Source organism: Pelophylax lessonae (assembly GCF_965119305.1).
Source record: "Pelophylax lessonae genome assembly, chromosome: 1".
Taxonomy (NCBI): Eukaryota; Metazoa; Chordata; class Amphibia; order Anura; family Ranidae; genus Pelophylax; species Pelophylax lessonae.
In genome coordinates this window covers 692878305-692890615 of record NC_138768.1, presented here as the reverse complement: position 1 = coordinate 692890615, position 12311 = coordinate 692878305, and the positions used below count along the sequence as shown (strand labels likewise).

The window sequence follows — 12311 nt, the reverse complement described above, 5'->3', positions numbered from 1 at the left end:
TATGCATACTAAGATGTTTAAATTCTTATATAAACTCATTAATTTGTAAGTTATGGAAAAGGTTTAACGAATTGTAAACAGGAAGTAGTTAATACCCTCCTCCGGTGTCACATCCCCTTATGAATGCAGTAAAATAGAAGTCCGAGCGCTAAATATCACTTTAATTACAAATATTTCTTGTAGAATACTGTAAGAGTGAAAATACAAGTGATCTTTATAGTATATATACTATCTGTGAAATAAAAGAGACACTTCCGGCGCTCGGGACATTCTCTGCAGACACCGGAAGAGGAAGATAACACTAACCTGTATAAATTGGCGGAAATGACGGCGCGCGCCTATCTCCCATCTCAAGTCGAAGCCCTATTGGAGGAAACGCGTCAGAAGGGAGGCGTGCCGTCATTGCGTCATCGGCGGTCCGTGCTGCAGCCGGACCCGATGCACCTAGAGATCCTCAGCCTGTCATCATATGATTTTCTGCTCGTAACCATTCAACCCAACTGTAAGTGCAAATCTGTATATTAATAAATCGTATATTAAGGTAATGCACTATTAGTCCCATCCATTCTTTTATGTACTTTGGAACATCGCGGGGAGTCTATCACCCCAAAAGAATAGGAGACACACGCTGGCTTATACAGAGGGAAGAAAGTGGGAATGATTTCATCCATCTACGGTGTTAAGGAAGCATCCTCATGATCAGGATATTTAGAGGCTTGATTGTCTCTTACATCTGGTAAGAGGCTTGCATATATTTATCACCCGGGTGACCGTGCACGTGTGCAGGTGGAATTAGAACACTGGCTTTATCTATATAAGAATATCATTATCAGGCACTTACCTTCTTTCCGCCAGGTAAGGAGGCATTTCACCCGGTGGAGGGAACACTACATTATCACCTTGATTCTTAATTGGATTCTCTTCACCATTTTTCACATTTTGGATCACAATATCTAATGGACTTTTATTTCAGTGTTTTATTTGTTTAGTCACATTGAGTGTTATTTGAGAATTTTGTTTGTTCATTCACACTGTAACGCTCCTTGCGTTTCTTATAAGGTGTGGATTTTCAGCTGCAGAAGTAGTTCCACGTCAGTAGTCATGTAGGAGATATGCTGAGATACCAATCCCAACCTCAATGACTCATCATGTATGGAAGGTCTTATTTCAGCCAGTAAATACACACAGTAATTAAGCTGGTTCCTAGTGTGACTTTATATACATGTGGTAAGACAATGATAAAGGTCTTAGGGATAGGTTTGAGTGGAAGTGGTAGGTGACAGACACTTGAGGTGAGACAGTGCAGATGGATGCAGGAAGGGTTAGCGATCATGTATGATAACAGATGACAGAGTAGCAGGTGCATACAGGAGAGATCAACCCAGTGCAGGAAATAGTAGCAGTAGCCTCAAGAGCTAGCAATCTAGTTATGCAGATGTAAAAGACAGTCCTTGCTATGCAGAGCTAAATAGTGTAAGCCTAGTACAAGTCTATAGAGATTTCCCCTGTGGGGTACTTAGCACTAATAGCAATAGCCGAAGGATCGCTCAGGAGATGCGGATGATCCAGTAGCAGGATGCAGGGATCAGCGCAGCGAGGTTCGTCAGTGAGGAGAGCTCGCAAGCATGGAAGCTTCAAGCAAGATTAGTATCCAGGTACTGGTGTTTGAACGAACACATGTGAGTGAGAACCGACGCCCTAAATAGCCATCTAGTCCGGCGCTGGGTGATGACAGCTTCAGCCTTAAAGGGAAACACACCTATATGTGTTTCTTCTGTCTAGGTAGATGGAAATCACCCGGAATAAATGTGATAGGAGGCACTGAGAGTGCCAGAACCTTACATTACCCCCCCCGTAAGGCCGGCTCCGGAAGGCCTCTAAGGCTGGTTGTTGATATAAGAATCACATGAGACTGGTTGCCGATGCGAAAATCGGAAGGAAAAAAAAAAATTCTCTTTTTTTTTTTGTTGCCGATATGAGAATCGGAATGAGACTGGTCTCCGATGCGAGAATCGGATAAGACTGGTTGCCGATATGAAAATCGGGAAGAAAAAAAAAATTGGTTGCCGATATGAGAATCGGATAATACTGGTTGCCGATACAAGAATCGGATAAGACTGGTCTCCGATATGAAAATCGGAAAAAAAAAAAAATGGTTGCCGATATGAGAATCGGATCAGGTTGGTAACCGATCTGAGAATCGGATCCCTTGTTGCCGATATGAAAATCGGATCAGGTTGGTAGCCGATGAGAATCGGATCCCTTGTTGCCGATATAAAAATCGGATCAGGTTGGTAACCGATGAGAATCGGATCACTTGTTGTTAGGGTGTCTGCTACATGGACCCCTCACTAGAATCGGACGCATAACCATCCGAAGTAATCCTAGTAGACCTAGCAACCAATGCTTCTTCAAACATCCTCAGATCCTTCCTACATACCACCGTGCCATTAGAAGCACGTACGCAGTCAGGTGCAAGAATCTCTGTATTTTCATCGGAAGCCAGAAATGTGCTTGCAAAAATAGGAGTATCCTCAGGAGGTGGTACAGGAGGGTTTTTTGAACGTGGTATAAAGTTCACTGGAGTTGAAGGAATATCTATTCCAATATTTGTTAATTTCTGGGTGTCCTTCACTGATATAGAACGGGGACAGGGCTGGCAACAGCCTTGATAATTTCCAGGCTGTTTTTCAGGGAAGACCCTTCGGATTCGCCTGGCCTCCATTGGGAGAGCCTTAGGCCTATGGGGTCTGGTTGGACAGAATGTAATGAAATGTCCCCCTTCACCACAATAAAAACAAAGGCCACAGATTCTCCTGTGATCTCTTTTTTCTTGTGAGGACAACCTAGCATGTATGGCACCAATCTCCATAGGCTCCTCATCCATCTCTGTAGGATCAGGGTCCAAATGGGATGTGTCAGAGTGACAAGGTCGACGGTTTGAGGCAGGCTCGGACCATGACCAGGCAGGATCACCATATCTACTAGGTCTCCTTTTTTCCTTAGGTAGCCGGGGTCTGTGGTTACCTGGAGCGGGTTTAGGAGTGGGGTCAATAGCTGAATTCTGAGAAGAACTGGATAATGGCATTTCCATTTTTTCAGACTTCCTTTCTCGTAGTCTTCTATCTATGGTGATACTGAGTTGTATCAATGTATCCAGGGTTTTTGGCATATCTGCTCGGGTGAGCTCGTCCTTGACGGCTTCTGATAGGCCAAGCCTAAATTGGGTTTTCAGAGATGCATCATTCCATCCTGAATCAAGGGTCCATCTCTTGAATTCTGCGACAAAGTCTTCTACAGGCCTTTTTCCTTGTTTCAAGGATCTTAACTGAAGATCGGCAGTACTCTGCCTATTGGGGTCATCATATAGGCTAGTGAGCTCTGCCAGGAACAAGGCATAGGAGTTGAGAAGCTGGTCGTTTTTTTCAAAAAGAGAATCTGCCCAGGCTCGAGGATCGCCTGATAGGTAAGAAATAATAGTACAAACCTTAATGTGATCAGTAAGGTAGGTACGAGGTTTTAGCAAAAAAAGTAACTCACATGCGTTTTTAAATTCGCGAAATTTTTTGCGATCGCCTGTAAATACCAAAGGGGGATTTATCTTGGGTTCAGGAGAATGTGCAGAGGTAAGTTGTGTCAGTCTAATTACCTGCTGCGACAGAGCCTGATTGTCGTTTTTCAATTCAGCAAGTGCGTGTATTAACGCAGATACCTGCTGTTTTAATTGTGTCACCTGAGTGGCTACTTCTGCTGAATCCATTTTTTGGGTTCGTTCAATCTGTAACGCTCCTTGCGTTTCTTATAAGGTGTGGATTTTCAGCTGCAGAAGTAGTTCCACGTCAGTAGTCATGTAGGAGATATGCTGAGATACCAATCCCAACCTCAATGACTCATCATGTATGGAAGGTCTTATTTCAGCCAGTAAATACACACAGTAATTAAGCTGGTTCCTAGTGTGACTTTATATACATGTGGTAAGACAATGATAAAGGTCTTAGGGATAGGTTTGAGTGGAAGTGGTAGGTGACAGACACTTGAGGTGAGACAGTGCAGATGGATGCAGGAAGGGTTAGCGATCATGTATGATAACAGATGACAGAGTAGCAGGTGCATACAGGAGAGATTAACCCAGTGCAGGAAATAGTAGCAGTAGCCTCAAGAGCTAGCAATCTAGTTATGCAGATGTAAAAGACAGTCCTTGCTATGCAGAGCTAAATAGTGTAAGCCTAGTACAAGTCTATAGAGATTTCCCCTGTGGGGTACTTAGCACTAATAGCGATAGCCGAAGGATCGCTCAGGAGATGCGGATGATCCAGTAGCAGGATGCAGGGATCAGCGCAGCGAGGTTCGTCAGCGAGGAGAGCTTGCAAGCATGGAAGCTTCAAGCAAGATTAGTATCCAGGTACTGGTGTTTGAACGAACACATGTGAGTGAGAACCGACGCCCTAAATAGCCATCTAGTCCGGCGCTGGGTGATGACAGCTTCAGCCTTAAAGGGAAACACACCTATATGTGTTTCTTCTGTCTAGGTAGATGGAAATCACCCGGAATAAATGTGATAGGAGGCACTGAGAGTGCCAGAACCTTACACACACACACTTACCCATCACTGTGATTCCGATTGGGTTTTTTTCCCCATTTTTGTTATATATTGTTCAATATATGATTTTTCACATATAAGAAAAGCGCACCATCACTTTTAAACTAATACATAATCTTTAACTGATTTTATCTCTAATGGCAGGTTTATATACTTACAAAATAAACAAATATATATATAAAAAAAATTGATAGCTGAATTTATCATATACCTTCTCTTGTTTTTATGGCATCCTAGCCAGCTCAGTACTTCGCTTTGAGCTTTGAGTGCGTGCTTATATACTATACACATATAACAATGTATGTATGCACACACATTCACATGTGTACTCATATACTATAAAGCTCCGTACACACGTCCCGAATGTCGGCCGAACGATCAGCCGTCTTTTGTCCGGTGCTGTCCTGTCGGCTGAAAACTGCAAAAGACTGCACACGAATTTTGTCGGCCAACAACAGCCGACTGCAGAAGTGATGTCATGTGATGGTTAACTTTCCGTGTGTTTTTTCTTTTCTGAGCATGCCCAGTCTTGCTAATCGGCTGTTTGTCGGCCGAATTCTGTACTGACTGGCAAACAATTGGCCGTTCTGGTGTTGGCCAACAAAAATTTTAATGCCTGCACACCCGATTCTGTTCGGCCGAAAAGTCGCTGTCGGTTGTCGGAAGCATCATACTAACAAGCCGACAATCGGCCGATCGTTCGGCGGCCGAATATTTACGGCCGACAATCGCTACGTGTGTACGGGGCTTAAGGCTAAAAGTTTGGGGACAACTATCATATTTAAAACACATAGTCATTTTTATGTTGTCTCGTCCCCCACACCCTTGTAACAGTCTTCACCCTTCTTGAAAGGCTTTCCACAAGACTTTGGGGTGTGTCTGTGGGAATTTGTGGCCAATTAGCTAAAATGTCATTTGTGAGGTCAGGTACTGATGTTTGAAGTAGTAAAGCATGAAGTAGTAAAGCATGAAGTAGCAAAGCATGAAGTAGTAAAGCATAAAGTAGCAAAGCATGAAGTAGCAAAGCATGAAGTAGTAAAGCATGAAGTAGTAAAGCATGAAGTAGTAAAGCATAAAGTAGCAAAGCATGAAGTAGTAAAGCATAAAGTAGCAAAGCATGAAGTAGCAAAGCATGAAGTAGTAAAGCATGAAGTAGTAAAGCATGAAGTAACAAAGCATGAAGTAGTAAAGCATGAAGTAACAAAGCATGAAGTAATAAAGCATGAAGTAACAAAGCATGAAGTAGTAAAGCATGAAGTAATAAAGCATGAAGTAACAAAGCATGAAGTAGTAAAGCATGAAGTAGTAAAGCATGAAGTAGTAAAGCATGAAGTAACAAAGCATGAAGTAGTAAAGCATGAAGTAACAAAGCATGAAGTAATAAAGCATGAAGTAACAAAGCATGAAGTAGTAAAGCATGAAGTAGTAAAGCATGAAGTAACAAAGCATGAAGTAGTAAAGCATGAAGTAGTAAAGCATGAAGTAGTAAAGCACAAAGTAACAAAGCATAAAGTAGTAAAGCATGAAGTAGTAAAGCATGAAGTAACAAAGCATGAAGTAGTAAAGCATGAAGTAACAAAGCATGAAGTAATAAAGCATGAAGTAACAAAGCATGAAGTAGTAAAGCATGAAGTAGTAAAGCATGAAGTAGTAAAGCACAAAGTAAGAAAGCATAAAGTAGTAAAGCATGAAGTAGTAAAGCATGAAGTAACAAAGCATGAAGTAGTAAAGCATGAAGTAACAAAGCATGAAGTAATAAAGCATGAAGTAACAAAGCATGAAGTAGTAAAGCATGAAGTAACAAAGCATGAAGTAGTAAAGCATGAAGTAGTAAAGCATGAAGTAGTAAAGCATGAAGTAGTAAAGCACAAAGTAACAAAGCATAAAGTAGTAAAGCATGAAGTAAAAAAGCATGAAGTAGTAAAGCATGAAGTAGCAAAGCATGAAGCAACAAAGCATGAAGTAGTAAAGCAGACACCTTTGCACCACAGCATTTTCAGTCTAGGAAGACTGGTGTTAGACTAGCAGATTTACATGGACTTGACTAAAAAAATAAAGAAGAACACCAGCTAACACTTTATAAGCAGTTAGAGCAAACATTTTTTTCCCACTTTGAGATAAAGGGTTTACATACAAGCTGACCATTTTAAGCACCCCTGTCAGTGTTAAAATGGTTTGTCTCAACCGTATAACGCCTAGTGTGTGTGGACAGCTTGGTATGTTAAATTAACAGAAGTACACATGTATGTGTGGTTATGCATGTTTATGTTTTTGCTTGTAAAAACAAGGAAAACGGCTTCTCCAGGAACACATAGACTGGGCCACTTTCTTTTCACCCTTGAAGGCTGAGCAGAAAGAAGTGCTAACATGCCTGTATGTGCACGGCACATTAGTGAACATGCTGATGTATTCAGAGGCATTTAAAAAAAAAATTAGCCACCCCTGAAAGCGGCTTTTTGTGTGTCTGTGTGCATGAGGGCTAACTGGCACTTTAGCTGAACATTTGGGTCTGTTAAATGACCTGAAAAAAAAAAAACAGACTTACTGGGAAAGGCGCAAGGTGACAATAAAAAGAAAACAAATAAAGTCACTTAATTTAGGAATTGGTAAACTGCAATATGTTATATTTTTGTTTCTAGGTTTAGGCTCGGGTCACACTATTGCGATGCGGGAAGGCTGCGAATTCGCAGCCTTTTCCCGCATCGCACACGCACCCCCGGCAGTTCACACTGCCATATGCGATACGCTGGGGGTGTCAATGTAATCTTAACGACACCCCCAGTTTGATCGCATATCGCAGTGCGATCGTGCAGTTCGCACAGGATGGGATCGCACAAGTGTGAACCGCTGTGCGATCCGATCCTGATGCGGCTGCAAAAATGCCTCCTGTGCGTGTTTGCACCGGGTGCGATGCGAATTTAGCCATACAAACTGTATGGCTAAACTCGCACCGCACAGCTGATCGCATGTAATGTCGGAGCAGTGCGCTCCGACATTACATGCGAACCCGGCACTCGCATGAGTGTGAACCGGGTCTTAATGTTTTATGCCTCTCCTGTTAACTTGGAAATGGTTATGCGATACTGATTTTCTTTTTTTAAAGTGTTTGTGTTTTTCCTGCATTTGTTAGTGACGATCCGACATTGACATCCCTGGCTCGGGCTAAACCATTTGATGAACTCACACACTGGCATTCCAGACGACCGCTCTCGGATGACTATGACAGAACAAAATGGGGTATTAAAACAGCTGGGACTTGAAACTGGCACCATTTTATTGTTTTTCCCTCAGTTTTAAGAAAAAAAACTTTACATTATAGTATTGCAAAATGTGTTATTTCAGTTTTAAATAGGCTGGTTAAAAGATTAAAACCTTTTTTCAATTTTTTTTATTGCTCTGTGTCCCTGTTCGGGAGATTTCTTCTCCACCTCATCTATCTTACATATGTCAGATAGAACCTGAAATAAAGGGAAATCTCAGTAGCTGGGATACAGAAATCAATTAAAAAAATGTATTCAGTGCCATCTTACTGAATGGGCACGCTGGGAAGTTGCCCGGGGGCCCAACTTGCCTAGGGGGGCCCCACCTGCCCAACGACCCACCCCTTGCCAAGCATTAGTCCCGATTCCCGTGTGCATCCCGCCACCGAACTTAGCAGGTGGCAAGCGCCTGTCGGCCCTGCGCTGCTGTCAGGCCACTTAGGCGGTGGAGGGGGAGCCCACAACTGCAGGAATGCCTGTCCGCCTCCATGGGAACAGGCACACACAGGACAGTTGAGTCTGACTCCCGTCTGTGTGTGTGTTCACCATGTGTGTGTGTTCACCAGACTCAGCCGCCCAACTTGGAAGCTGTCATTAGCCTGGCACTGCTACACCAATAAATATCGCTTTATCGATAATTTGCATTTTTATTCTCATGGGTGATTATGTAGGCAGGGCTCTAGTGCACTGCATTGCCCGGGGCCCTTTAATGCTCTTAAGATGGCACTGAATGTATTGAGTTGATCTTTAAAGCTAAGCTGTGTTTTATCAATGCAATGCACCAGGTTCGCTTTAATACCACATCCCCTCATTGCTCCATTCAGCTGCCAGGAGTAAATAAAAAGAAAAGCCTTGTGTACACTCCAAGCTGTTTTAGTTGGAGTTTATGTAGGGATGACAACTCTCTTCTTGCACCAAATGTGACAGTGCTAGGCCAATTACAGAGCATCGGTGCTGCCATAGGAGTAAAAAAGGAAGTGAGTCACATGCTCCTCCTTACTTGGATGTACTGGGTGATGGTTATGTACCGCTGGGAAAAAGGGCATTAACCACTTGCCCTCCGCAAAAGATCCCCCTTCATGACCAGGCCAGTTTTTTTCTTTTTGGCACTGTGTTACTTTAACTGAAAATTGGGCGATCGTGCAACGCTGTGCACAAGTGAAATATATATAATTTTTCCCACAAATAGAGCTTTCTTTTGGTGGTAGTTGATCACCTCTGGATTTTTTTTTTTTTTTGTTCTTTAAACAAAAAAAAAACAAAATGTTGATAAAAAAAAAAACAATATTTTTTACTTTCTGCTATAAAACATATCCAGTAAAACTTTCTAAAAAATATACATTTTTCATAAATTAAGGCCAATATTAATTCTGCTACATATTTTTGGTTAACTAAATCCCAATAAGCATATCTATTGATTGGTTTATGTGAACCTTATAGTGTCTATAAACTATGGCAGATACACTTTAATTTTAATTTATTTATTTTAAACTAGTAATGGCGGCGATCAGCTACTTATAGCGGGACCACGATATTGCGGCAACCAATCTGACACTAAGGGGTTTATTTACTATAGCTGAAGAGTGCAAAATCAGGCTCATTTCTGCATAGAAATCAGCTTCCAGGTTTTATAGCCAAAGCTTAATTGAGCAAGCTGAGGTTAGAAGCTGATTGGTTTCTCTGCAGAAGTGAGTCTGACTTTGCACTCTCCTGCTTTAGTAAATAAACCCCTAACTGACACTTTTGACACTTTGCGGGAACCAGTGATACTAATACAGTGATCAGTACTAAAAATATACACTGTCACTGTACTGACACTGGCTGGGAAGGGGTTAAACATCTAGGGCTCTCAAAGAGGTAAATGTGTGCCTAAGGCCTCATACACACAGGATGTTTAACCACTTGCCGACCAGCCGCCTCAGTTATACGGTGGCAGGTTGGCAGGTTCCAGCGGCAGTCTGCGGGAGCGATCCTGGGGGCGCGCCTGCCCACTCGCCAGTGGGGAAGTCGATCCACGGGGCCAGCGGCCGCGATTGCTACCGGGCACCCGCGATCGCTCCCCGTGAAGAGAGAATGGCTGTTGTAAACACGGCAGACCATTGTTCTCTCAGCAATCAATGCAGAGCTCCTGTGTTCCTCCTATTTAGGAACACAGGTCTCTGTATTGATTTTACAAGCCCACCCCCCCCCCCCACACATTAAAATACCCCCTAGGCTCACACTTAACCCTTTAATCGCCCCTAGTTTGTAGAGGTGATAACTTTTGCGCAAACCAATCAAAATACGCTTATTGGGATTTTGTTTAACAAAAATATGAATCAAAATACAAATTGGCCTAAAATGTTGTAAAAATTTGATTTTTTATTATTTTATTTTTTTGTGGGGGGAATGTTATATAGCAGAAAGTTAAATATATTGCTTTTTTCAGAATTGTTGCTCTTTTTTTGTTTATAGCGCAAAAAATAAAAATCCCACAGGTGATCAAATACCACCAAAAGAAAGCCCTATTTGTGGGAAAAAAAGAACATCAATTTTATTTGAGTACAGCGTCACACGACGGCGCAATTGTCTGTTAAAGTAATGCAGTGCCGAATCGCAAAAAATGGCCTGGTCATTAAAGAGGAAGTAAACCCTCCTCTGCAAGTTGTACCTATAGGTAAGCCTATGATAAGGCTTACCTATAGGTACTGTAAATATCTCCTAAACATGTACCGTTTAGGAGATATTTACCTTAAATGCAGGCAGTGACCTCACTGGCGCATGCGCTCTGAAGGAACGGCCGCTGGAGCCGTTCCTTCAGAGCCCCGTGCCGTGACCGTCGGCTCCCACGTACATGCGCGGGAGTGACGTAATTGCGGGTCCAGCCAATCACATGGCCGGATGCCGCGATCCTGGAAGACGGGCGACTGAAGATATCGCCCGTCATACAGGTAAGCGGGCGGCACGGCGGGGGCTCGTTCTAAGGTAAGTATTTCATAATGAGCTAGTATGGGATGCATACTAGCTCATTATGTGTTTCTCTTTCAGGTTGGAAAAAAAAATTTAATGAGTTTACAACCTCTTTAAGGGGGAAAATCTTTCGGTCCAGAAGTGATTAACAAACGGCAGCGTTGCTGCCAGGTAAAGGCACCTGTAAAAACTTTTAGCCACATTTTTGGCTAGTGTTTATGCGCAGTTTTTGGCATTGGCGGTTTTGGGCATTTTTACAGTAAACCCCCCTATAATATAAAAATGTCTAAAAATGACAAAAGCGGCTATACACAGCTAACAGCTTGTTACAGTGTTTAGCAGTGTTTAGCCACATTTGGTAGTGTTTTTTGGCATTTACGCTTTTACAGTTCAACAGCCTCTGCTACAGTGTTTGTGTGTGTACTGTGAGGTGCTTATACTAAGGTAGGTGCTAGTTTTTATTCCCTGCTTTACAGGGAAACAAAAACCAGCACATCCCTTCTGGCAGGTCAGAGCTCTGCATTGTTTACATACACAGAGCTCTGTCCTTTCATCATCTTTGCTATTCAGCGGGTGTCAGTGGTCATTCATGCACACCCGCTAATCAGCTTGTGCTATGACTAATTACCCGCCCCTTACCCGAAGTGCTGGATCATGTAGTAGGTACGTGATCCAGCACAGGAGAGCCACTTTGCCGCCGTACTCATACTTGAGGTGATTGGTGAGTGGTTTTATTGAAAACCTAATATTTTTTCCTGAACGGGCAAAGCACAAGTAGATTTTTTTTTTTTAAATATCACCACACTAAAAACACTGGGAAAAAGATAACACTTACCCCATCTGCATTGTACAGCAAGGTTGGGCACAATCCTCTACAGAGTTAACAGTTTTCTCTTAAGGTCGTAATATAATATTGCAGATTATGAAAGAAGCCCTCACCAATGTTTTTGTGATTAAGAAATATTTAACACCTATGATGCAGCATTTTGTGATAAAAACCCTGATTTTGTGTAACCCAGATTAGCTTGATGGCTGGATGCAGAGCAATCAGCATGGAAAGCCTGTCTGTGGTTATCTCAGAGAGCCTGCTTTTTTTCTACTCCAAGAACCACATATCATAAAAACACGTTGTAAAACACATTCAACTTTATGGAAGAGCCTTGGGGCCATCATAAAAAAAAATGTCAATGATTTCTGAGCTTGAAAAAAAATATTTTTTTTTACAGAATTCTGAGTTTGAAAGTCAGAATTCTGGGTTTAAAAATCAGAATGAATTCTGAGATTAATAGTCAGAATTCTGACTTTCAAAGTCAGAATTCTGAGTTTAAAAAATCAGAATTAGAATTCTGACTTTCAAACTCAGAATTCTGACTTTTAAACTCAGAATTCTGACTTTTAATCTCAGAATTGTGTTTCATAAATTTTAGCATGTTCCAAACTTGTAATCTTTGAAAGTCAGAAGTCAGAATAAGAATTCTAACTTTCAAACCCAGAATTCTGAC

The 12311-nt window shown here is 42.0% G+C and overlaps 1 protein-coding gene across 1 annotated transcript in view; it reads left to right on the top strand.

Moving 5' to 3' along the window:
- The window catches only part of DDX60 (DExD/H-box helicase 60), a 189553-nt gene that overhangs the window by 45928 nt on the left and 131314 nt on the right, over positions 1 to 12311 (top strand). The window contains exon 11 of the mRNA XM_082244137.1: positions 7731 to 7837. Coding sequence (XP_082100263.1) covers positions 7731 to 7837 — 107 coding nt within the window. The remainder of the gene's footprint in view (positions 1 to 7730; positions 7838 to 12311) is intronic.